Source organism: Uranotaenia lowii, chromosome 2, assembly GCF_029784155.1.
Source record: "Uranotaenia lowii strain MFRU-FL chromosome 2, ASM2978415v1, whole genome shotgun sequence".
Lineage (NCBI taxonomy): Eukaryota > Metazoa > Arthropoda > Insecta > Diptera > Culicidae > Uranotaenia > Uranotaenia lowii.
In genome coordinates, this window is record NC_073692.1 from 11,116,741 (window position 1) to 11,144,382 (window position 27,642).

General features: G+C 34.6%; 1 protein-coding gene across 1 annotated transcript in view; it reads right to left on the reverse strand.

Annotated features, from left to right (window-relative positions):
- The window catches only part of LOC129741062 (protein Shroom-like), a 147,930-nt gene that overhangs the window by 68,146 nt on the left and 52,142 nt on the right, over positions 1 to 27,642 (reverse strand). The window contains exon 3 of the mRNA XM_055732762.1: positions 1,055 to 1,225. Within this exon, the coding sequence (XP_055588737.1) occupies positions 1,055 to 1,225 (171 nt within the window). The remainder of the gene's footprint in view (positions 1 to 1,054; positions 1,226 to 27,642) is intronic.

The following is a 27,642-nucleotide window of genomic DNA, read 5'->3' on the forward strand; positions in this document are numbered from 1 at the left end:
CTCAGAAACGTTTTGACGACAAAGTTAATCCAGCTAGGCACCGAAAATAAATGTTACAAATAAACTGGACCATTGCTTTTCGGAGGATAGGAAGGAAAAAAAATATCGACGGTCATCTCTCATGTTGCACAGCTGGAGTTTTTGTTGTTGCTCTCTAGAAGTTGTAACAAGCATTTGGTGGGGTTATGGGAGATGGGAGAAGAAGTGCACTTTATCAAGTCCATAGAGACGAAAAATATGCTGAGGACCTGAGGAAGGGTTCCATGGCACTTTCGAAACGAGTAGTAAGGATTGGGGAACATAAAAAATTACCAAATCAGGGGATATGAGTGTGCATGAAAGAGTCGCCGGTCAATATGGGAGGGCATTCATAAATCATCTTAACCACGTGGTTAAAGAGTTTTCCTAGAAGCTACAAATGATCTTTTTTTTTTCAAAAATAACTTCTATAGAAACTTATTGAGTCCTGTAAAGAATTGTATATTCAATTAAAATTATTTTCAAACGTTGGTAATTTTTTTCAAAACGAATATTGAAAATTTCAGAAACATCTTCCGAAATGAATGATTAAATTGAAATTTTTCAAAATTAAAAAAAAACATTTCAAAATTAAATTTGGTTTTCCTTCTAAACGTCACATTGAGAAGCAATTTTTGGATGGATGAATCAAGCTCTAGAATGTTACCTCATTCTGGGGGAAAAAACACTTCAAACTAATGCGAACTTCCCATGCACTCCCAGCATGTGGGAGGATTTGATGATTTTGCCAAGTCGAAGCATGCCTTGGATGAGGAGGAAAACATTCATTCGATCCATCCGAAAGTATAAGTAGGCTGCTGGCCCTTCACTACACAAATGTGAAGCAAAAAACAGGGGGGTGATTCATGTGCTCAAATTGATCTAGTTGGCGGTGAAATTTCTCAAACCGCTGCCATTGAATCCGGTTGGATCGCATTAATAGGGTATCGGAACCTTGATTTATGTCCATCTGATTACAATTAAAAACGATGCGCGTTTGTGATTTATGGTGGAATATGTAGATGGAGAAACTTACCATGTGTTGAGGCGTTTTCGGTTTCTTGGCCAGATCAGGTACTTTGAATGTGGTCACCGCTTCGATGACCTCGGCCAGCAGAAGCCCATCCCGGCAATCCGCTGACAGGTCCGAAACCTTGCGCTTCGATTTAGCCCGCTCGAGGTAATAGTTGGCCCAGTCGGTGTAGATCTGGAAGAGAGGAAATTTGTTTGGAAATATTAGATTTGCTTTCCTTCAATGGCGACCGTCAAAAAATTTTCCAGCTGAACTCAATAAGGTTCAAGTTCAGCCAGTCGGATGTATTAAAGTTCAATAAAGATTGCTGTCAAAAATGACAAAAATGACAAAAATGACAAAAATGACAAAAATGACAAAAATGACAAAAATGACAAAAATGACAAAAATGACAAAAATGACAAAAATGACAAAAATGACAAAAATGACAAAAATGACAAAAATGACAAAAATGACAAAAATGACAAAAATGACAAAAATGACAAAAATGACAAAAATGACAAAAATGACAAAAATAACAAAAATGACAAAAATGACAAAAATGACAAAAATGACAAAAATGACAAAAATGACAAAAATGACAAAAATGACAAAAATGACAAAAATGACAAAAATGACAAAAATGACAAAAATGACAAAAATGACAAAAATGACAAAAATGACAAAAATGACAAAAATGACAAAAATGACAAAAATGACAAAAACGACAAAAATGACAAAAATGACAAAAATGACAAAAATGACAAAAATGACAAAAATGACAAAAATGACAAAAATGACAAAAATGACAAAAATGACAAAAATAACAAAATTGACAAAAATGACAAAAATGACAAAAATGACAAAAATGACAAAAATGACAAAAATGACAAAAATGACAAAAATGACAAAAATGACAAAAATGACAAAAATGACAAAAATGACAAAAATGACAAAAATGACAAAAATGACAAAAATGACAAAAATGACAAAAATGACAAAAATGACAAAAATGACAAAAATGACAAAAATGACAAAAATGACAAAAATGACAAAAATGACAAAAATGACAAAAAATGACAAAAATGACAAAAATGACAAAAATGACAAAAATGACAAAAATGACAAAAATGACAAAAATGACAAAAATGACAAAAATGACAAAAATGACAAAAATGACAAAAATGACAAAAATGACAAAAATGACAAAAATGACAAAAATGACAAAAATGACAAAAATGACAAAAATGACAAAAATGACAAAAATGACAAAAATGACAAAAATGACAAAAATGACAAAAATGACAAAAATGACAAAAATGACAAAAATGACAAAAATGACAAAAATGACAAAAATGACAAAAATGACAAAAATGACAAAAATGACAAAAATGACAAAAATGACAAAAATGACAAAAATGACAAAAATGACAAAAATGACAAAAATGACAAAAATGACAAAAATGACAAAAATGACAAAAATGACAAAAATGACAAAAATGACAAAAATGACAAAAATGACAAAAATGACAAAAATGACAAAAATGACAAAAATGACAAAAATGACAAAAATGACAAAAATGACAAAAATGACAAAAATGACAAAAATGACAAAAATGACAAAAATGACAAAAATGACAAAAATGACAAAAATGACAAAAATGACAAAAATGACAAAAATGACAAAAATGACAAAAATGACAAAAATGACAAAAATGACAAAAATGACAAAAATGACAAAAATGACAAAAATGACAAAAATGACAAAAATGACAAAAATGACAAAAATGACAAAAATGACAAAAATGACAAAAATGACAAAAATGACAAAAATGACAAAAATGACAAAAATGACAAAAATGACAAAAATGACAAAAATGACAAAAATGACAAAAATGACAAAAATGACAAAAATGACAAAAATGACAAAAATGACAAAAATGACAAAAATGACAAAAATGACAAAAATGACAAAAATGACAAAAATGACAAAAATGACAAAAATGACAAAAATGACAAAAATGACAAAAATGACAAAAATGACAAAAATGACAAAAATGACAAAAATGACAAAAATGACAAAAATGACAAAAATGACAAAAATGACAAAAATGACAAAAATGACAAAAATGACAAAAATGACAAAAATGACAAAAATGACAAAAATGACAAAAATGACAAAAATGACAAAAATGACAAAAATGACAAAAATGACAAAAATGACAAAAATGACAAAAATGACAAAAATGACAAAAATGACAAAAATGACAAAAATGACAAAAATGACAAAACTGAAAAAATGACAAAAATGACAAAAATGACAAAAATGACAAAAATGACAAAAATGACAAAAATGACAAAAATGACAAAAATGACAAAAATGACAAAAATGACAAAAATGACAAAAATGACAAAAATGACAAAAATGACAAAACTGAAAAAATGACAAAAATGACAAAAATGACAAAAATGACAAAAATGACAAAAATGACAAAAATGACAAAAATGACAAAAATGACAAAAATGACAAAAATGACAAAAATGACAAAAATGACAAAAATAACAAAAATGACAAAAATGACAAAAATGACAAAAATGACAAAAATGACAAAAATGACAAAAATGACAAAAATGACACGAAAATGGCAAAAATGAAACAAAACTTTCACAAAAATGTCATAAAAAAAGTCACCAAAATGTCTCTAAATTGTCACAAAAGTGAAAAAAGTATGCACAAAAATGACACAAAAATGTCAAAAAATTGTTACCAAAATGTCACGAAGAAGTCACAGAAAATTCAAAAACTATGTCACAAAAATGGCACAAAAATGTCACATAAATGTCACAAAAATGTCACAAAATTGTCACAAAAATGTCACAAAATGTCCCAAAATTGTCACAAAAATGTCACGAAAATGTCGCAAAATTGGCACAAAAATGTCACAAATATATCACAAACTGTCTCAAAAATGTCACAAGAATAACAAACAAAGTTCACAAAAATGTCACAAAAATGTCACAAAAATGTCACAAAAATGTCACTAAAATGTTACAAAAATGTCACAAAAATGTCACAAGAATGTCACAAAAAGTCACAAAAATATCACCAAAAATGTCACACAAATGCCAAAAAAATATCTAAAAAATGTCAAAAAAATGTCACAAGAATTTCACAGGGATGTCACCAATATGTCAGCGATATGTCACAAATATTTCACAAAAATGTCACAAATATGTCAGAAAAATGTCACAAAAGTGTCAAAAAAAAGTCACAAAAGTGTCGCAAAAATGTCACAAAAATGATACATGAATTTCACAAGAATGTCACAAATATGTCGCAAAATGGCACAGAAATGTCACAGAATTGTCACAAATTTTTCACAAAATGTCTCAAAAATGTCACAAAAATTTCATAAAAATGTCACAAGAATGAGAAACAAAGTTCACAAAAATTTCAAAAAAATTTCACAAAAAAAATTTTACCAAAATTTTACACAAATGGCACAAAAATATCTTAAAAATGCCACAAAAATGTCACAAAGCTGTCAATAAAATGTCACAAAAATGTCACTAAATTTTCACAAATGTAATGTCAATAACATAAAAATGACTCAAAAAACATACAACAAATGATTAATGAAATAATAGTGACACTTAAATTACAGCAAGATGACAAAATGGCTCCAAAACTATGCAAAAAAAAAAGTTAAAAAGATAGAATAATGTGACAAAAAAAATAATGAAAAAACACAAAATACATTGGTAATTCAGAAATGATACAGAAATGTTACAAAAATGATACAAAATAGATACAAAAATGATACAAAAATGATATTAAAAATGACATAAAGATGATACATAAATTATACTAAAATTACACAAAAAGACAAACGATAGCTCAAAAAAGTTGTGTGAGATGTAGTTCAACAAAAATTGTTACTCGAGACGATTAAGTCGTAGCAGATTAGGAAAATTTCTGAGGATTTGTGTTTAATGCTTAGAAACAATTGAAAAACATTAAAGCGTTATTTTTGGCTTTCCGAACTTCCTACACAAACTCGTTCGCTTTAGCACTTCTCATCTCAATGAACCGAACTTCTTTCCACTTAGCGCTTATTAAGCAAACACTTTGCACTCTTCTCGATGTTAATGGAAAAATAGCAGTGACTCTCTCCCCTGATCCAGCTTCCTTGAGGTGTTCACCCTCTGCAGATGCTCCACCATAATTCAAATAGACACGCTTGAAAACTCCAGTTCCAGCTCATCTTTCGGTACACCTCTCTGCTGATGTTGAACGAACGAGCGAAAAGATGAAAGTGTGTTCCCGGGAAGATTCCCCGGAAAATTAACCTTAACAAGAACATACTCTGCGAGCTCGCCTCCCTACAATGAAGTGAGAAAATGGGGAAAAATCCAAGATGGAAAACCAGCAATTTTTCATGTTCGTTAACCGTGACTTTAAGAAGTTATCTAAGCTTTTCAAGGAAAAAAAAAACTTTTTAAATCATAAATTTGTCTCAAGTTCAATTCTCAAACATACATATTTAAGTATTTTTTTCTGAATTTTCCCACAAATTATTGACGGAAAATCTCCCATTAGAAGATTACATTTTATCGCCCCAACATATTCACACTCCTGCGACGGAAATATCAAAAGGCAGCTCGTTATTTTGACGTAGGAAAAAAAGCCGTGGAATTTCCAGGCGACGCACTTCATTATAAATGATGGAGCGTGAAGTTAGATTTTAATCAGCTCATCACCCTCTCGCGCTGCTTTTTGACAATTTTCTTCTCCACGTTTTCACAACGAAAGAAAGAATAAGCACTGGGGAGATGTTCAAATCCAAGCAACCGCAGCCAACCAAGTTGATGATGGTTTATTAAAATGCGCTTTTCTTTGATTTTGTCAATTATGTTTGCTTCAGTGTGTTCTAATAATTTTTTGCGCGCGCTTTTCATGGCCTGCTACCATTTGGGTGGAAAATATGACACTCTGGAAAGCTGAAGAAAAACGCAAGATCGCTGTTTTGAGCTGAGCCTGATGGGTTGTGATTAGATGGAACAAATAGATTTTCACACATAACTAGAAAGAAGTAGAAGAAGAAGGGTCCCATAATATGTCTCGAAATAGCTGGATCCTAAAAATAGCCGCTGAAAAATCATCTTCTTGACACTTCGGGATGTCGCGATCCCGGTCGTTCGTTCCTTAGGTCGCGTGCAATTTTGCCTCCTGTTGGCGGCTTTGTGGTTTTTGAATCTCAAAGAAGAACGCGTCTCGGCTTAAATGAAGCCACAAAAAAAAAAACTTAAATCAATGCGACGGGTGCGCTATTTTTGTTTGGTCGGCGCACCGGAAATAGCAAAGTGCCTGTACGGAAAGTTGTGACGTTTGTGTGTATGTGTGTGTGTGGTTTAAAGTTATGGCTGTTACTTAACATACTAATCTGGGCGGGTGATTTGAAATATTCCGATTATGTTTCACATCGATTAATTGGTGTGTGGTCTTCAAAAATTTCATTGGCATCCTGTTGTTATCTTTGATACTCTGCAACGCGTCATCGAAGTATTTGCTAAAGTAGGTATTACCGGAATTCTTCGCGAGACTAGAACAACTGTATTATCCGAAACAAAAAAATGCATCGATAGCTTTTGCCCCAATGGAAAGCTAAAACTTTTCACTTCCGATTAACTAGAGGTAACTTACTTGGGCCAGTTTGCCTAGAACATTTTTAAAGATTACTAAAGCGTTTTAGTGTCTTTTTTCCATACTTTACTATTTCAACCCTTTTTCTCTGATTGCAGGCTTGTATGAAAAAGTAGATGATTCACATAATTAATGACAGTGTTCGTGTAAGTAGAATTGACACATTTGAATTCACACTTTTTTAAATGAAAATTCCAGGTTTATCATGTTCTTAACAAAGCTGATTTTGACACATATTTTAATGAGAAAGATTTTCTCAAATAATAATATTCAGAATTAAACAAACAAAATAAAATTAATAAAAGGAATATAAAACTTAAACATTAAATAAAATAAATGAAAAATTTAACATATCATTCGAAAAAAACAAGCAAGGTTTAATGCCTTAACTTTGCAAAAAAAAAAAACAATAAATCACTTAATACTGTCATAAAATAAAAATGATTGATTTTGTAAAAAGTTTCAATAAATTAACTGTTAATTTTCAACACGGTTCGATTTTGGCGATTCCAAGTTTCCTAGCGTGTTGCCAAAATCAGAAGGAACATGTCATATGATATCGGTTCAAATATTTCGAAAATAAGTTTTCTTTATCAAAGAAAAAAAACAGGTTACAAAATCTTTAATTTAAAATGATTGAATATGAATTTTCGAAGAAAAGCTTAAAAGTAAATTTGGCACCAACGATTTAAAATGGACGAAGATTGTTTGTTTAACTGTTACAAGACTCTCCTATTTTAGAGAAGATTCTCATATCAAATCAACTTCAATTATGATTTAAATCAAAAATTTTCGATGTGATTTAGAAAAAATTAGTAAACATTCATGACGCTGCATGGGGGGTTAACTTTCCATGTCTTCCAAAATCAGTCAATATAAAAGAACGTTAATATCTAGGAGAAAACAATAATTTGGAAACCACGAAATGAGGGAGGGCGAGGGGATCAGTTTCAAATGAGTCTACAATATAAGCTTCACACTGCTCCTACTCCTTACCTTGAATTTTATTTAAAAAAAAAATCAGATTGTTTTTGAAACATATGAAATAAGAGAAGAATAATGAAAATTTGTTTTTAAGAATTGACACTTTAAACGCTCTTAAAAGAATTTCTCTTTCAAAATGTAGTTTGTCACACGTTGTTGAGAGGTAAAAATGTAGAATAAAATTATTCAATTTATCTATATTTTTTTGCTGAGCATCTGATATCACAGCTAGACTCAAAACAAAATTTAAATGATTCTCATTTTGCTACAAAACGTTTGAAATAGCATTTTTTTTAGATGAGTGTTAGCTAATTATTGCAATGAATTTCATATAGATTGACAGTGATTAAATTCTTCTTTCGAGTATTTCTCTGAATTGTGATTTGAAAATTTTGTATTATTATTTTCAATTTTGAAATACAATTCTCGTTCAAAATTCTGGTTTTGATTTTTTAAATTCTCAATATAAAAAATCATCACTCTAAATATACATTTAGTTGGAAATAAGATTATCAAAATGAGTTCCTGAAGTATGAAACTTCTTAAACCTAATTTCAATTGATTTGCTGTTTAATTTCAAGTTATCATACAAATTTTCAATTTTAATTTCACTGAATCGAATGAAATAATTACAAATTTGCAACAAATAAATTAAAAAAAAGTGAAAAATCAATTTGTTTTTCTTCATGTAGAAATCTACACATAGGTAATTCCACATTTTTTTGATTCTGAATTATGATAAAAACATGTAATGATGGTTACCCGCGCAGACTTTGACACCATAATCGATAGCATACTGTAACCAAAATCGGCTGTCAATGCCAAAATGATAGCAGTATTTGGTGTTATCTTTTTCCCGATGGTTAAAGTGTATCTTTTTGGCATTGATTGCTCATTTAGTTACTGTTTGCTATCGATTCAGGCATCAAGTCTGCTCGGGCTCGTTTTAAAACGTTGGTAAACGAGGCATCATTAAGGTTTCAGTGCACAGTGGTGCAGAACATCAATCTAGCTGTACGAAATTAATAGCGCCCAGGGATGAAGAGATAGACATTTGATGTCTTCAGCAACATTGTTCAGTTTTACATGAAGCATATTCTAGTATCAAAATTTTTGCCAAGAGGGTCCACCAATAGCGAGATAAAAATGCTAACTTTTTTGTTTTTCAAATTAGGGCAAGCAAGAATTTGTGCTGTCTTCTCAAAATTCAGAAACTAGTTCACTGTTTTATTTATCATATTTTTGCCAAGCATTGCACCGCCAATGCAGTTACACCACCAGAACCGGTATGAAATAAGCTTTCTTTTGCATATAGTTTTATTGCCTAAACCTTACGTTGACGTACTCAAAATCGAGTGCAAAGCTGAGCTTAGGTGTAGGAATTGTCTTAGAAAATCCAAATTGATAAAAAGTACGAAAAACAGCTACCTTTGAAAAGTCGTCATAAATTATGTATTTCGTATTTCAAAAATCTAAAGATGCCAAATGTGACAAATTACGTCTACTTTTCAATTCACTTTTTCAAAATTTTCTACTGTAACAGGAACAGCTTTGGCGGTTGATTGATTGAAAACGACGGGTTTTACAGAACTTTTTTACATTTTTTGTGGCCATCTTCTTACAAAATTTTTAAAAAAAATTTTCCATATGTGCAATGATTCTAACTTCAGCTTTCTCAGGCACTAAGTGAAAAATTTTTTGAGCACTTAATAACTGATTTACAACGTTTTTCCTGAAGCATGTTTTTTCATAAAATTTTTCTTGTACTGTAAATAACTTTAAAGTTATTGATTGTAGCTGAAAGTTGTCTGAGAAACATATTTGAGTCGAATTATAAGCTTTCCAAAACTATAAATTGATATAAATGATAGAAATCGGTTAAGAAACAAGGGAGTTTTAGCGAAAACGGTGTTTTCCGTCATTTGACCGCTCGCGGTATGAATAGGTATACCACATGCGTTATTCAAAAACCGTAACACTTAAAAAAAAATTTAAAAACGCAAAAATACTTGCATTTCAAAAACAAAAATAGTCCTGTCGTTAAATTTGCGAAAAAACAATTATATAAGGCGTAATCATCGTTTAAAGTTCAAAAACCGTCATTTGACCGCCTCCGGTACGTTTAGTGTTAAAAACCATCCGAGATTGGTTTAAAATGTTTTGAAAATTACAGTATTTTACAAAACGACGAAGCATACTTACTTTAATAATTTATTCGCCCAGCAGAAGTCACAGTTAGTCTTCAGAAAAATCAATTATTAAGTTAAACCTTTTTTTTAATTTAATTTTTAATTATTTTTTTAGTATTTTACAGTTTTACTAAAAAGTGCACACATTTTTTAATGAATTTTTACCATTTTTTTTTTTAAAAAGATATTTAGTCAAAATCAGTTTTTAAATTCTTTGCAACTCGGAAAATGATAAATTATGTTCGAATTTAACTCTCCAGAACATTTTGAAATACAAAAAAAAATCTCAATGAGGAACCTTCCGTTGCCGGAATTCTCATTAAAAATTGATGTAATGAGACATCAACAAGATGTTAAATATGATGATTGAATCATATTTAGCACTTGAAGGCCAAAGATCTTTTTTCAATTCTTAGAAGAACTTAACTTACTTACTTACTTAATGATCCCGCGCCGATCCTCCGGTGCATAGGGCCGTGGTAAAAGACCTCCACTGTTGACGATCCGGAGCCAGCGACTTCACCTGGTCCCAGTCAAGATTCTCGTCAACAGTTCGGATTTCAGCGGCTAGGCTTCGCCGCCACGAGTTTCTGGGTCTGCCTATTCTTCGATGACCTTCTGGATTCCAGTCAAGCGCCTCTCTGCAAATCTCGTTTTCATCTTTTCGCAGCGTGTGCCCAATCCATCTCCACTTACGTTCCCGAATCTCGATTTCTAGCGCCCTTTGATGACACCGGCGATGTAGTTCCTCATTCGAGATCCAGTTGCCAGGCCACCAAGCGCGGATGATGTTCCGCAGGCAGCGGTTTACAAATACTTGCAGTTTTCGTGTCGTCACCGCATATGTGCACCAAGTTTCGCACCCGTACAGCAATACGGATTTGACGTTTGAGTTGAAGATTCGGATTTTTGTTCGTAGAGAGATCTGGCGTGACCGCCAGATGTTTCGGAGACTCGCAAACGCAAATCGGGCCTTTCTGATCCGTGTTTCGATGTCTTTTCTGGTACCACCATCAGGCGTAATCTGGCTACCAAGATACTGGAAGCACTCCACTTTCTCAACTTGTTGCCCAGCTACCATGAAACTGGAGGGATTTCCTGTGTTGATCTCCATCGACTTGGTCTTTCCGACATTGACTCTGAGACCTGCTGCCTTGGAACTTTTGGTGAGGTCGTCGAGTTTGCTCTGCATGTCCGGTTGTGTTTGGGCGAGCAATACAATATCATCAGCCAGGTCAAGGTCGTTCAGTTGCTCCATTGTTAAAGGATTCCACGGCAATCCTCGGTTCGGTGCACAGTCGATCGATCCAGTCAGAATCTCATCCATTACGATGAGGAAAAGTAGCGGTGATAAGATACATCCTTGTCTCACTCCAGCAGTTACCGGGATTGGTTCGGACAAGACACCATCGTGCAAGACCTTGCACGAAAATGCCTCGTATTGTGCTTCGATGAGATGGACTAGTTTCTCTGGGACCCCTCGTCGCCTTAGAGCCGCCCAGATGATTTTCATGATTAAGTCGGTCGAATGGTTTTTCGAAATCAACGAACACCAGCAGAAGAGAGTCCTGGAATTCGTTGATTTGTTCCAGTATGATTCGTAGCGTTGTGATGTGGTCCACACATGATCGTCCGGGTCGGAATCCAGCTTGTTGCCGTCGGAGTGTAGCGTCGATTTTCTCCTGGATCCTGTTCAGGATCACTTTGCAGAGTACTTTGAGGGTTGTACAGATCAACGTTATGCCTCGCCAGTTACCGCACTCTGTCAGGTCTCCTTTCTTCGGGACCTTTACGAGGATACCCTGCATCCAGTCGGCCGGGAATGTTGCAGTATCCCAGATGTCAGCTAAAAGACGGTGCAACATTTGTGCTGATAGGGCAGGGTCGGCTTTCAGCATTTCAGCAGGGATGCAATCGATCCCAGGTGCTTTGTTGGATTTCATGTTTTCGATTGCCGCTTCTATTTCAGCCAGCGAGGGCGCTTCCGAGTTGACGCCATTTATGCAACTTACTGTTGGCGCTTCGAGCTGCAGATTCTGTTGGCCATCGCTATTCGTGACTCGGAAGAGTTGTTCGAAGTGTTCAGTCCATCGTTTGAGCTGATCTGTTCGATCGGTCAATAACTGACCTGCTCGGTCTTTCAGCGGCATTCTTGCATTAGTCCTTGCACCACTGAGGCGGCGAGAAATGTCATAAAGTAATCGGATATCTCAATTGGCGGCAGCTCTTTCCCCCTCTTCGGCTAGGGAGTTTGTCCAGGCTCTCTTGTCTCGTCTACAAGCTCGTTTAACTGCCTTTTCCAGCTCCGCATATCGTAAGCGGGCGGCTGCTTTGGCTGACCCGGTACATGCCTGCTCAATTCCGACTTTCGCCTTTCTCCGATCATCGACCATCCTCCAAGTTTCATCCGACATCCATTCACTCCTTCTTCCACAAACTTTACCGAGAGTACCATGGCTCGTCGTGATAAAGGCATTCTTGATTCCACACCACTGTTCTTCGACTGTTCCGTCTGTCGGCAGCTCCGAGGCTCGGGATTCTAGCTGTTCAACGTATGCCCTTTTCACCTCTGGATTCTCCAACCGGCGGACGTCGTATCGACACCCGACTTTCTCCTCGCGCCGTTGGACACGCGCAACTCTCAGTCGTATCTCGCCAAGGACGAGGTGATGGTCAGATGCAATGTCTGCGCTTCGCTTGTTGCGGACATCAAGAAGGCTCCTTCTCCATTTTCGGCTGATGCAGATGTGGTCAATTTGATTTTCTGTTCGGCCATCTCGGGATACCCAAGTGACCTTAGTGACCTTAGTGATCTTAGAAGAACCAAGATCTGTAAATCCATTAAACATGGTAGAGATGTCCGATAATTGATGAAAAATGCAAATCACATGATTCCTTACAAATAGATTTCGAATAAAAAACAGAATTCATGGTGAAGGCAATAAACGTAAATAAAATATATTTCAAGTAGTCCAGTGTTATAACCAGAGACACTCCGTTATTTGACTTCTTCAAATTTTCCATTCCAAAAAAAAATTCAGAGAGAATATAGAGTTTAGAAGCTCAAAATTTTAAACAAATACAAGTTCATTACCATTGCTTATGTAAATTTTGGCATATTAAAGAATTTAGTGACAATTAAAAAAAAAATGGCCCTCACATTTCATTACCTAGCTCAAATGTTTAGTAGATAAATGGTTAGGTAATTTTTTTTATTAATAAATGATCCCAGGAATGAAATTTTTTGAAAATTTGAAACCATATCTACTAGGGAGTGTTCTTAGCTTTTTTTTTTAGAAATTCGAGCATTTGCGGGTATTTTGTGAGTGGTTTAATTTAGCCCCTAAATTTTGATTGAGCTAGCGAATTCAAAAGTTGCCTTAACTCCCATCAAACTCACATGTTATTACTGATAGTATAAGGTTGCCAGAGTTTTTTCGGCACGTTACAGGGCCGAGAAAATCCGGGCTATTTTATCTTAAAACCTGTGAAGCCCGGGCATTTGATTTCAAACGTTTAAACCCTAGATTCAACAAAAATCAAGAAAGAAAACATCTGAATTATTTTTTTTTCCATCGAAACATATCATCAGCAGATTCAAATTGTATTTAAGCCTTCCAAAAAACCATTCGTTAATATTTGCTTAAGAAATATCGCAATAATTAAAATGACTCGATACATGGTTTTCCAAAGCCTAGAAAACGATTTAAAAACTTGTGTTTTGATGGGGAAAAAAAGGTTTTTTTTTTAGATTTTTATCGAATAACTCCGTAGATGTGGGTTGAAAATTTTGAAATCCAAAGCCTGGATTAGTCAGGTTTTTATATGAAATTTCCCGGATATGCACAGTCTGGATACGTCCGGGAAAAATTCTGACAACCCGGTTAAACGCTCCCCTCCCCATCAGCGTCCAGGAAAAGAAAGCGAAGTTTTTACACTGAAAATGTAAAATTATTAATCGTTTTTTTCGGGAGGAATAAGCCATTAATGCTAAAAATCCCTCGAAAATAATTTTTTTTTTTCAAGACTGAATAAAGTTTTTCAACAGTACAATTTTAACTCAGAATTGATACCGAAACTTCTAAAACTCATCCGTTTTTCAAAATATAGCTGCAGTTCTATGTATCAGAATGGGGGAAGGCTTATAGCGGCACGTTATCCAAACATACGGGAAATTTGTGAAACCAGCTTGTGGAACAAAGCACAGCATAGTTATTCAAAATCGAATTTCTTATCCAAAAAAATGTAATAAAAAAATTTGTATTTAATCGTCACGTAAAAAAAACTTAACGGAATTCCATATGTTACCTTATTAAAATTTTGTAGACAGATTTAACCCGTAAAATTTAAATGTTTTACTTGAATTTTTGAAAACTTGATATATTTTATCAATGAGTAAAATCTTTTAATTCGCTCAAAAGTTTTGTAGATCTAGATTTTTTTTATTGAAGCATAGACTTTTTTTTAAGTAAATTTAAGGCTCTCTTTTCATGCAAAACAGCTAAAAATGAATTATCGAAAAAACTAAAAAATAAATAATTTTTTTTTACCATACACTACTTTAGCTATCAATTTATAGAGATAAATCAATCACAAAAACCTTCTATTTGGGCGGTTTTCCTACGGCCCTGTTGGGACGTAATGACTTTTTACACTCTGTTCCGATTGTTTTGAGGTCATTAGCAAATATGTTTTAACTTAGTTCTATAAATTGAAACATAATTTGTATTGAATATGTTCAAAAGTACCTAAAAAGAGACTCCCTCTAAAAAACTTCTGTATGAAACTTAATAAAAACGTATGAAAGTTTTGACCAAAACGAAAACTTTTTAGGTTACAAGAGTTATAAATAAGAATGCAGTGTGAATTTGTCACAATCTTTAATTTTTTTTAATTTAGCAATCGTTAGTTCCAACAAAAGTACTAATAATATAATCACTTTTATTCTCCTTAAGTCATGTATAAAGGTTGCCTTTCTATTCTATAGCGATTGGTACATACTTGAATTATCCATACCTTATATTGGCAACACTTCCCTAATGATTTACAATCTGTTCAACTGGAAACCATTCCAGTGATCACTATGAATTCGCTTTTCGTCGATTCTAGAACAATAGTGAATTGATGATCTCTCTCACTTGCGACTCACTGTTATTGTTTAGGGAAGAGTGCGGTATCATGGTCCTCTTTTTTTCTTTGCTCCATAACTTCTTTATTGTTTAAGACAGAATGAAAAAGATAAATGGTATATTTCTCTACATTACTAATGTATCACAAGGCAATAAGATTTATTTCTTATTAATCTATTTACCCTAGCTCTGACTGTGTTACTGAGTTTATTTGGTGAAATAAACTACCTTGTGTCGATATTGAAAAACAACCTACAAAATCATCGTGATGCGCAAATCAACAAACTCTACCTGTTTCTCACACATCACAACCAGAGCAGCAGAATCCATCTACTTGAACCGAAACCGCTCGTAATGTCAAAAAGAAGCATTTCCGTATCACCTCATTCCCGTACGCAGTCACACCGTCTCAGGAAAGAGCACCGAGTCGCTTAACACAAAGTGTATTAAACCGGAATAAAACTCTGCATGACCAGCTGCATGCTGCATGCGAGTAAAAGGTAAAACCCCAATATACATAAAGAGAAACTGGTGTTAATTCGTCCCCCCCGACCCACAGAAGGCAACATCGACACCACGAGGAGGTACAAGATTACCACTACGAATGCCAGTTTCCTAGCAGCAGGTAATGTCGGTATTAATTGAAGCATTTCTGGTGCCTAAACAACATTTTATCTAAACGCAGGACAGCTAGAATTTTCCTAGAGACGGACGACTATCCTGTGACCCAAATTAATCCGTTCACGGAACAATCAGCTTCATAGGTATAACCTCAATGTTTTACACCTTAAGGTGAACCTAATGCCAATTTTATGTTAATATAGAAAGCATTGATACCTGGAAATCGCCTAGCTTTACGCATGCCCTATCGGAAGAACGGCAACATAACAGGCCTCATCGCAAACTACACACCAGCCTCAAATTGCGTCTGATGCACAAACACAAAAGGCTCTCAAACGAGGTAAATTTGGAATCACCAAGTACCAGAACTGTTAACTAATTTTTGTGTATCAGGGCCTTTAATATAGATGCCGAATCGACGCACACAGGCGCACCGCATGATCTAGTTCTGCGACTCAACAAAGCACCAAGCCAGGCGACGATACTCGAGCAGTAAGTAGACGGGACATTGCATGCGTCGGGTGCTCGAGCGTCGGTCGATTTGAGATATCGGGAAAAACGAGAGTGATTACGGTTTAGCGGCATCGGAAAGTGCAAGCAAGTGTCGGAGAATATTGGAAAGCGAATTCGAAAGAATCTGGTGGTGATGACCAGTGCATGTGATCGAGAAAGAAGCAGATTTCGATAGCGGTATTCTGTCCCAGAATTTCTGTGTCTGAAGCGTTTGTTCGGAAGGATCTTTCCATATATTGTGCGTCTAAGGTGTGAGAGTTTTCAACCCTACGAGGGAGAATATCGCAAGGCGATTCTATCCATGGTTTCCGGATAAGTGTGCGTGATAGCGAAGAGAGATCGTGTGGGGTGTCATACACTTCACTTCTGGGAGAGAAGATATAGTGTGGCGATACTCTTCATGAATCCTTAAGCAGTGTGCGTGTCGTTGAAGTGGGAGAGAGCGGTTTGTTTACGATTGGAATGGGTGGTGATATAGCAAGAGCTGCAAGTAATCAACTGACAGCATTTTATTAGCGTGGCTTGAAGCTGACCGAGGAGAAGAAAGCCAGTCGCAGTATCATCAGTCATCATGCTGATTATGGATGGCTTGGCCGATTAGTAAATGTACTACGTAAGGTAAATTAGATTTAAGAATAACTGTGAATACAACATCATGCATCCAAAACTAAACTAAATGCTCTTAGTCGCGTATCGCTTTCTAGAAAAATTCTATTCCTACTGAGCAATCATTGCAATTGATTATGAGATTTTGATTGAGGAGAAAATCATGATTGATGCTTCACTCTGACTGTACAAACGTAATGAAACTTGATGTTTGATCATTTTATGTAGATATTCGTTTTGGCAATTATTATTAATTTACGATTCAACAACATGGAATCGTAATAAGCTTACCATTTGATTCGAGCCTTCTGAACACAGAGGCAAATAATATTCTGTGAACTGATAAAGGTAACAACTGTTTTAAAAAAAGTATTTTTTTTTTTCGTTTAAAAAAAACTGTGGGGAACCGTGGGCCAATCTGCAAACTTCATGAGTTGACTAAAATGTAGTTTAATTATTCATTCAGTTATTTCAAAGCAAAGAGGATATAAAAAAGTGAGTATTTAGTGTATGATCTTTGTGTATTACTTTTCTTTGTTGCTATATTTTTTCTTCCCTTCAAATTCAAAGGGCTGATGAATTGTTGATTATGTGTTAGAACTTCATAAAATTACTCATAACTGAAGCTTACCTGCGATAGATTTTTCGTCGAGGAAATATCGTCGTTCGATCCCTGACCGCTCACACATCGACCTAACATTTTAATATTTTTAGCAGATTCACTTTTCGATTGGGAAATTTTATCTTACAGGTGAAACACAAATAAATTTTCCTCATAGGAAAACATTATTGTATTTGTTATTTTATTTTAAACTGACAATTATTTCATATCTTCTTTCTTCTGCTTTGAACCACTTGTCAGTTTGACAACACACTCAGAGCCATTGATTATGCTGGAACGGTGAAAAAATGGCTGACATCACGAACTACAAAACCCAAACAGAAGCAATCGGCATCGGAGGAAATCTCGCGTGTCGACTGGCAATCGCAATTTGATGGCTAACCGAGCGACAAATGTTTTTATTTTTGTCTCATTCTACTTTCTATATGTTAGTATTTTATCAACCAGATTGCGCAGTTGTCTGATTCCTACAGGAAAATGAAAATAATGCAGCATGTTTTACAAGTGATTTTATGTCAGCGAACAAAGCGCCATCTCTCATTTTTAAAACGTAGCGGAAGGAGGAATAAATACTGGTGAAGACAAAACATTCATCAGCAGGCGCTGGGTTTCTACCAAAGAAGGTTTGATTCTTGTTTTGGCGAAGGTGGGAGCTGTTGATGCGGTTTCGTTGTCAACGCCTACTACAACCCTAACTGAAGTTTGACGCATTCAGTTAATTTTTTTACTTTGATTGAAAAACAAACCGACATTTCCAAACTTCGTGTATAAAGGTAAGTGGTTTATGCAGTTTCGTTTGTATCTGCCTTTAAATCACACTTTTGATTAGACATGTTTTGTCCATTGCGTGACTTAAGCGTTTAGTCGGGGTATGTTATTAGAGTTTCGTGATGCTCAAATTTAGCTCTGCTACCTAATTATTTCAGTGTTTAAAAAATAACTGAAATTACAGTTAATATTTTGATTTAAATAAAAACTCCCGTAATTGGGATACGAGGTGGCTATAATTTAATTTAAAAGTTTTTTTTGAATATTTTTGAATTAAGAAAAATCGAAATATTTTTTTCTGAACATCAAGCATGTTGCCACAAACAAAAACCTCCGTGAAAAAAACTTTATGCTTATGAAGTTTAGACCGGACTGGGGAATTTAGAAGGAAGCCAAACAAATATCAAAATATCCCACCCAAAATGAGGCCTTCAGCAGTTTGTTTACTTTGGTTTCTTCTGTTTTTTTTCCTTTCTCTTTTCATTGGCTTGATATCTGCGTTCGATTGTTTACTGTCGTCTCTCAGAAGGTTCTGTGTTTCCAACATTCGAGATATTTGTTTTTCTAGCTCGGGTTTTGCCTTAACGAAGGCCAAAAATGCATTTAGCCCCGAATCTAAGCTAACTTTCGGTTGCCGGATCTGTTCCTGGATCGTCGGATATAAAAACCAATTTTTGTATTTAGACAACTGAATTATTTAAGGCATTCGACCATAAACCATCGAGCGTCTTTTATTTTTCCCTTCGCCGTCTACTTCTCTCGCTTTTTCTTGGCGTGTGTCCGGCCGGAATGATCGAAGTAGGCCAGAATCATAAGAACGGAATTAACAGCGAAGGTGGCGTACGTTCCTTACGGTTCAAATCCGGCACTGCAGATCGATTTCTCGAGATGCTTCCTGCTAATGGAAAAGTCTCGAAAGTGCGGGCGGTAATTGAAATCAGTAATTAAAATCAGCTTGCCCTGGCCATCAAATCAAATTTATTTCTCCCCTTTCTGTGCCGAAATGGTGTTTCACCAAGACGGCTTCCATACCTACTAATGCCTTCGAATGAAATCACCATCGAGGGCTATCGAGGAAACGTTGAAGCTTAGGCCACCGATAAAATTGGGGGCCCAAGTGCTGACGGGAATTAATATAAATAACTCAATTATTAAGAAGGAAAAAGCACTGCAGCACCAGAACCCGGGTATCGCCGTATCTAAATTTGTTCAAATTTGACTAAACACGGTCCCGGTTTTAGTGCCCGGGAAAACGACGAAATTCACACCCTTCTTTGACCAGGGCAAACTAGCAATTAATACAAACGCCCCAATCCCCAATCTGCAAAAGAAGGCAAGCAAAAATGACCCAGTTTTGTTCCATTTTGCAAAGGCAGTAAATTCTACTTCCGAAAAGTGGGGAAGGAATTTCTCCGCCCACCATTCGCCATTCACAGAAGGGTCAGCTCAGTCCCAGCCAGGAAAAAGAAAACGAAGTAATTTCCTCGTCCCAAACAAGCTGCAATTGTTTACATTTCCCGAACCACCCCCACACTAACACTTAGGGAAACAAAAACGTCAACTTTTGTATTGCGTCCGTTGGTAAACAAGACGGAAAGCGAATAAAAAGTCTAGGTAGGCGTTGAAAAATTAAGTTACAATTTTGATGATTTTCAGAGTTGCTTCGAAAACCGTTCGCCTGCTTCGTTACTTTTGAAGTGAATGGAGGGAAAGGTGACTTCATTCATCACGCCCTGGGAAGAATAGAACTGCGGAACTTCCAGGCAAACAGGAAAAAAGGACACCTCCGGAAAGAAAGATCCCAGGGTGCCGATAAGCAATGTCGTCTCCCCATTTGATTGAAAAGTTAGGGCGCATTTTTTGACACTTGAACTTGCTCGGGTGTGCTTGACGGATCTTTATTCAATCTTATCGTGATTGAGTGAAGGATCAGTTGGAAAAAAAGGAGTTAATCATCTATCCAGTTTTGGTAAAAATTTAGATGTGAACAACATCGTTCGTGAGAGTTCTTGCGTTGGAGGGCGGAAGTTTCTGAATACAATTCAGGTTAAAAAAGTTGAATAACGAAACAATTCTAAGTTTAAAAATTGCAAAAAAAATAGAATTGTTTAATAGCAATCTTCAACTGTTTAAGTGTTTGAATTATCAAAAACACAAATTATCAAAAGAATTTTGACAATTTTGGCAATTTTGACAATTTTGACAAAATTGACAATTTTGACAATTTTGACAATATTGACAATTTGGACCATTTTGACAATTTTGACAATTTTGACAATTTCGACAATTTTGACAATTTTGACAATTTTGACAATTTTGACAATTTTGACAATTTTGACAATTTTGACAATTTTTACAATTTTGACAATTCTGACAATTTTGACAATTTTAACAATTTTGACAATTTTGATAATTTTGACAATTGTGACAATTTTGACAATTTCGACAATTTTGAAAATTATGACAATTTTGACAATTTTTAAATTTTTGACAATTTTGACGTATTTGACAGTTTTGACAATTTTGACAATTTCTACAATTTTGAAAATTCTGACAATTTTGACAATTTTGACGATTTTGACAATTTTGACAATTTTAAAAATTTTGACAATTTTAACAATTTTGACAATTTTGACCATTTTGATAATTTTGACAATTGTGACAATTGTGACAATCTTGACAATATCGACAATTTGACAATTTTGACAATTTTGACAGTTTTGACAATTTTGACAATTTCTACAATTTTGAAAATTCTGACAATTTTGACAATTTTGACAATTTTGACAATTTTGACAATTTTGACAGTTTGTTAAAATTGTCAAAATTTTCAAAATTGTCAAAATTGTCAAAATTGTCAAAATTGTCAAAATTGTCAAAATTGTCAAAATTGTCAAAATTGTCAAAATTGTCAAAATTGTCAAAATTGTCAAAATTGTCAAAATTGTCAAAATTGTCAAAATTGTCAAAATTGTCAAAATTGTCAAAATTGTCAAAATTGTCAAAATTGTCAAAATTGTCAAAATTGTCAAAATTGTCAAAATTGTCAAAATTGTCAAAATTGTCAAAATTGTCAAAATTGCCAAAATTGTCAAAATTGTCAAAATTGTCAAAATTGTCAAAATTGTCAAAATTGTCAAAATTGTCAAAATTGTCAAAATTGTCAAAATTGTCAAAATTGTTAAAATTGTCAAAATTGTCAAAATTGTCAAAATTGTCAAAATTGTCAAAATTGTCAAAATTGTAAAAATTGTCAAAATTGTCAAAATTGTCAAAATTGTCAAAATTGTCAAAATTGACAAAATTGTCAAAATTGTCAAAATTGACAAAATTTTCAAAATTGTCAAAATTGTAAAAATTGTCGAAATCGTCAAAATTGTCAAAATTGTTAAAATTGTCAAAATTGTCAAAATTGTCAAAATTGTCAAAATTGTCAAAATTGTCAAAATTGTCAAAATTGTCAAAATTGTCAAAATTGTCAAAATTGTCAAAATTGTCAAAATTGCCAAAATTGACAAATTGTCAAAATTGTCAAAATTGGCAAAATTGTCAAAATTGTCAAAACTATTTAAATTTTTAAAATTGTCAAAACTGTCAAAATTGTCAAAATTATCAAAATTATCAAAATTGTCAAAATTGTCAAAATTGTCAAAATTGTCAAAATTGTCAAAATTGTCAAAATTGTCAAAATTGTCAAAATTGTCAAAATTGTCAAAATTGTCAAAATTGTCAAAATTGTCAAAATTGTCAAAATTGTCAAAGTTGTCAAAATTGCCAAAATTGAGAAATTGTCAAAATTGGCAAAATTGTCAAAATTGTCAAAATTGTCAAAATTGTTAAAATTGTCAAAATTGTCAAAATTGGCAAAATCTTCAAAATTGTCAAAATTGTCAAAATTGTCAAAATTGTCAAAACTCTTTAAATTTTTAAAATTGTCAAAACTGTCAAAATTGTCAAAATTATCCAAATTGTCAAAATTGTCAAAATTGTCAAAATTGTCAAAATTGTCAAAATTGTCAAAATTGTCAAAATTGTCAAAATTGTCAATATTGTCAAAATTGTCAAAATTGTCAAAATTGTCAAAATTGTCAAAATTGTCAAAATTGTCAAAATTGTCAAAATGGTCAAAATTGTCAAAATTGTCAAAATTGTCAAAATTGTCAAAATTGTCAAAATTGTCAAAATTGTCAAAATTGTCAAAATTGTCAAAATTGTCAAAATTGTCAAAATTGTCAAAATTGTCAAAATTGTCAAAATTGTCAAAATTGTCAAAATTGTCAAAATTGTCAAAATTGTCCAAATTGTCAAAATTGTCAAAATTGTCAAAATTGTCAAAATTGTCAAAATTGTCAAAATTGTCAAAATTGTCAAAATTGTCAAAATTGTCAAAATTGTCAAAATTGTCAAAATTGTCAAAATTGTCAAAATTGTCAAAATTGTCAAAATTGTCAAAATTGTCAAAATTGTCAAAATTGTCAAAATTGTCAAAATTGTCAAAATTGTCAAAATTGTCAAAATTGTCCAAATTGTCAAAATTGTCAAAATTGTCAAAATTGTCAAAATTGTCAAAATTGTCAAAGTTGTCAAAATTGTCAAAATTGTCAAAATTGTCAAAATTGTCAAAATTGTCAAAATTGTCAAAATTGTCAAAATTGTCAAAATTGTCAAAATTGTCAAAATTATCAAAATTGTCACAATTGTCAAAATTGTCAAAATTGTCCAAATTGTCAAAATTGTCAAAATTGTAAAAATTGTCAAAATTGACAAAATTGACAAAATTATTGTCAAAATGGTCCTAATTGTTAAAATTTCGACATTTTCAAAATTTCCGAGTTTATCGCAATTTTCAGAATAACAAAAATTAAACAAAATGTTAAAAACGACAAAAATTACAATATATTTTTTTATTTTTTTTGTCAAAATAAGGTTTAAATCGTGACAAACATCAATTTTTTCAGTGTTTCTGAATACGTGGAATTTGATTTTTTTCTTAAATTGTCCTATTAAGGGTCGTCGCTATTTCAACACAACTTAGTCGTCCCAATTTCCTATATCCATTGAATGACAATTTTATGATCATAAACCGCCCATCTCGAGTCGTATGAAACGATCATTCCGAGTTTTAGTAACCCTCTGATCCCAAATGTACTGAAGACACTTGAGCTGCCGCCATTGAGTAAATGAGACGTTCACACAAACTTTACAGCCGCCAAGCTGGTTAGCCATCAATGAATTTGATCACCAGTCGTCAATTTCATTTTAACGCATCGGATAAAACGATTTTTTACCGATCCCAGTTGTTGATTTGGATTCTTACACCCACTCATGCGGGATTAGTTACGATAATCTTGCTACTGGGGGAAAAACAAACAACGGCAACGGCAAAACAATCAAATCACTCATTTATTTGCCCGTAGCAGAGTAGGCGGGAACATTCACTTCTTTATGGTCCCGGCCATAAAGCTTCAAATTCATCTTTTCACAACACAGCAGGCCACTTAAAACTCGTAAAAACTGCGACAAAAATTTTCACTTCCACAATTTTATGCGCTGGGCCTTACGCACATTTTTCTTTTATTTGTACACACACTTCAGGGAGCTCCATCAGGTTGGTTTTGAGGTTGATTTTCCTGGCGCGGTTGTAAAGTGACGATTTTTCATCCCAGAAATCATAAAAAAGAAGAAATGCGACCTAAAACCATCGGTCATTTCTTCGAACTCCAACCAAGGAGAGACAGAGATTGAGGGAGCACTTTAATTAGGGGATTTTGATTTCCCGAGGCGCCACAGATGTGACAGATCCTCTAACTTTAGCGTTGACATCCGGAGCACACAAACACACTTCCTCACAGAACATCGGGAAGTTCTAGATCACTCGCGTAAATTACACGTTTGGAAAACCGCCACGGAAAAAGTGCTCTGAAGTAGGAAACCGATCGCACACACGATTTTCCTTTGCGAAAGAAAATCTTCCTCATTTGAGCTAGCCTGGTTGCGTACTGAAGAAGCAACGGTTGGAAGTCGCCTTGGAAACCTCCCTTCCAAACACAGGCAATAACAATAACAAAACAACACGTCGGCGTTGCTTATTCAAATAGAGATGATTGGTAAGCGCCAAACGCAGCAAACCATGAATGTGAGCGCGCGACTACTCGGATCAAGACTAGCTGGTTCTACTACTCTTGTTGACTTCTATTCTGGACTTAGAATGCGTGCGAATCGGGTTACAGTAGCACGTGACTAGTTGGAAACGTTATTTACAACACTGCGGGATGGGTTGAACTGTTTTTTTTCGTTTCGTCTTCGTTTCAACCAGCCGAGCTATACGATCAAACCAATGCACTTCCATCAGACGCGTTCGGCGGGAATGAAAAGCGTACGCGTGCGCACCACGCGTCTGGATTTTTGGCAGGCCCTAGACATTCTGACAGCCGCTCGCACCTCAACTACTAGACTGATGCATTTTTAAATTTGTGAAAAATATCAGTGAAATTTCTGAAGAATCGTTTAACAGGGCAAATAGTGATGAATCAATCATCACTTCCAACTTCCATTGAAAGACAAAAAGTTTTTTTGAATCGGCTTACCCTCCAACGACGATTTTTCCAAACGAGCTAGATGCGCATGTTCCTAGGGTTTATTCACTTTTTCACTAGCCAGACAGCGAGATCGGGTGGCGATCGAGAAGATGAGCAATGGTCCCAACCTAACCCTACCAGGAAGAGATCTCTCGCTCGGTGAATGCATCATTAACCAAAAACAAAAAAGATAAAAAGAGGGGACGTCCAGACCTTGCGTTATTTAGAACTTAAGGGATTTCCCTACGATTTAAATTCAAGCAGGCTCAGGAAAGGTTTGACCTTAAGACAGTTGATTAATGAATTACGTCTTTTATAGAACCAACGATATGCTGTTAATGGAGTTTTTCTCAACAAGATGCTGCATTTCTCATAAACCATTTGGACTAAAGTTGTTTAAAAAAGAGACAAGAAGTTATCAGTTCCTTAATAAATTTTTGAATCCAATTTCAACCTACAACTTTCAAGGAATAGTGTCGCCTAGAAAAGTTGCTTATTCTACAGCTTATCCATTTGAGGAGTTATGTCTGATCTCTACTCATATACAGTCTCACTAGCTCGGACAGAAAAGGTGCATCGATTGGGATATCCCATGAGTTTATGCTGCTTCTGCGCTACGAATCATCAGCACGGTTGCTTCTGAGGGTGGTATGCAGTAACTTGTTACATAATGTAGGAGTATAATTCTGAATTTAGTAAAATAAATAAAATTTCAATGATGAATTACACCAAAGTTTTTTTACACGGTTTTTTACACTTAATTTTTAACTCGGTTTTCGGGAATTAACACGGATTTCACGAATTAACACGGTTTTTGACAGAAAATAGTCCATTTAAACGGGAAACACTTAGACAGTTTTGAAGTTCGGAAAATCTTGGCTTTGAGACTAAGAACATGATACCTGAGTCCTGAGAGATGAGACCTGAAACCTGAGACCTGAGACCTGAGACCTGAGACCTGAGACCTGAGACCTGAGACCTGAGACCTGAGACCTGAGACCAAAGACCTGAGACCTGAGACCTGAGACACGAGACCTGAGATCTGAGATATGTGACCTGAGATCTGAGACACGAGACATGAGACCTGAGACACAACACTTGAGACCTAAGACCTGAGACCTGAGGCATGAGACAAGAGACATGAGACCTTTAGACCATGAGTCTTTAGACCTGAGACCTGATACAAGAGGCATAAGATTTGAGACCTAAGGCATGAGATCTGAGACCTGAGACCAGAATCATCATATTAGACACCTGAGACATGAGACATAAGACATGAGACATGAGACATGAGACATGAGACATGAGACATGAGACATGAGACATGAGACATGAGACATGAGACATGAGACATGAGACATGAGACATGAGACATGAGACATGAGACATGAGACATGAGACATGAGACATGAGACATGAGACATGAGACATGAGACATGAGACATAAGACATGAGACATGAGACATGAGACATGAGACATGAGACATGAGACATGAGACATGAGACATGAGACATGAGACATGAGACATGAGACATGAGACATGAGACATGAGACATGAGACATGAGACATGAGACATGAGACATGAGACATGAGACATGAGACATGAGACATGAGACATGAGACATGAGACATGAGACATGAGACATGAGACATGAGACATGAGACATGAGACATGAGACATGAGACATGAGACATGAGACATGAGACATGAGACATGAGACATGAGACATGAGACATGAGACATGAGACATGAGACATGAGACATGAGACATGAGACATGAGACATGAGACATGAGACATGAGACATGAGACATGAGACATGAAACATGAGACATGAGTCATGAGACATGAGAGGGAGGTTAAGCCCCCCCCCCATGAGAGTCCAAAAATGCCAAGCAAAATGTTCTTCTCTAAACGAAAAATTCAAAATTCCACATCATATTTTGACAAACGACTAAAATAATTCAAGAGTACCAATCTCGACTCAGCACCTTGAAATCTTTTATTTATTTTATTTTTATTTATTTAATAAACCTTGAAATCTTATCCCAGGTCAATAACTCTACTACTGTTTACTGTTACTGTTTACTAGATTAGACTAAACTCGCCAAATCGCCCTGATTTTGCCCAAAGTTTCGCACTTTACTAGCAGAATTTAACAAAAATTTAATTTAAGGCATTAAAATTATGTGTTTTGCGCCTAAATTTTTTGAGTAAACTTTATCAAAACTCATGTGAATGATTTTTTAAAGCAAGAGATAAATGTTTTTTTATCATGTTTATTTCAATAATTTTGATATTGGCGGATATGGAAGAACATATCCCGGATTTCCACAAATTTGCTAATAATCATAAACATTCGATGTACAGTCCCCCCCCAATCATGGGTCACACACAATTATTAGTCACCGATCATTAGAACTGCTGATATCTACTAAACCAAAAGAAATTATATCATATTATTATTTTTAGTTTATCGACAATATCATTAAAATGCATTAAAAATATTATTTGTGCGTTTGAAAACAGTTTAATTGCTGTTTGAATACTTTTTATCAAAGGTGAACTATAAGCTGTGGAACTATCGCATAAAATTCCAATGTTATAAGGTTGACATCTTAAACCATTAAGCCCCTTATGCGGGTATTTCAAAGATTCCAACCAAATAAATTGGTCCTATATAAGCACAAAAGAAGAGTTTACATTTTCCAAATAAAACTGAGCGAATGAAATGCGAAAATTCAATAATATTTAGCAAAATAAAAGTGACCCATAATTGTTACAGAATCCACCAAGTTCCACACAATCATGGGTCACTTTTTCGCAAGCAAAACAAAACATTTCTTGGTTGCTAGCTCAACCCAATTGCCCCTTGAACGTATACTAGCGAAGAATG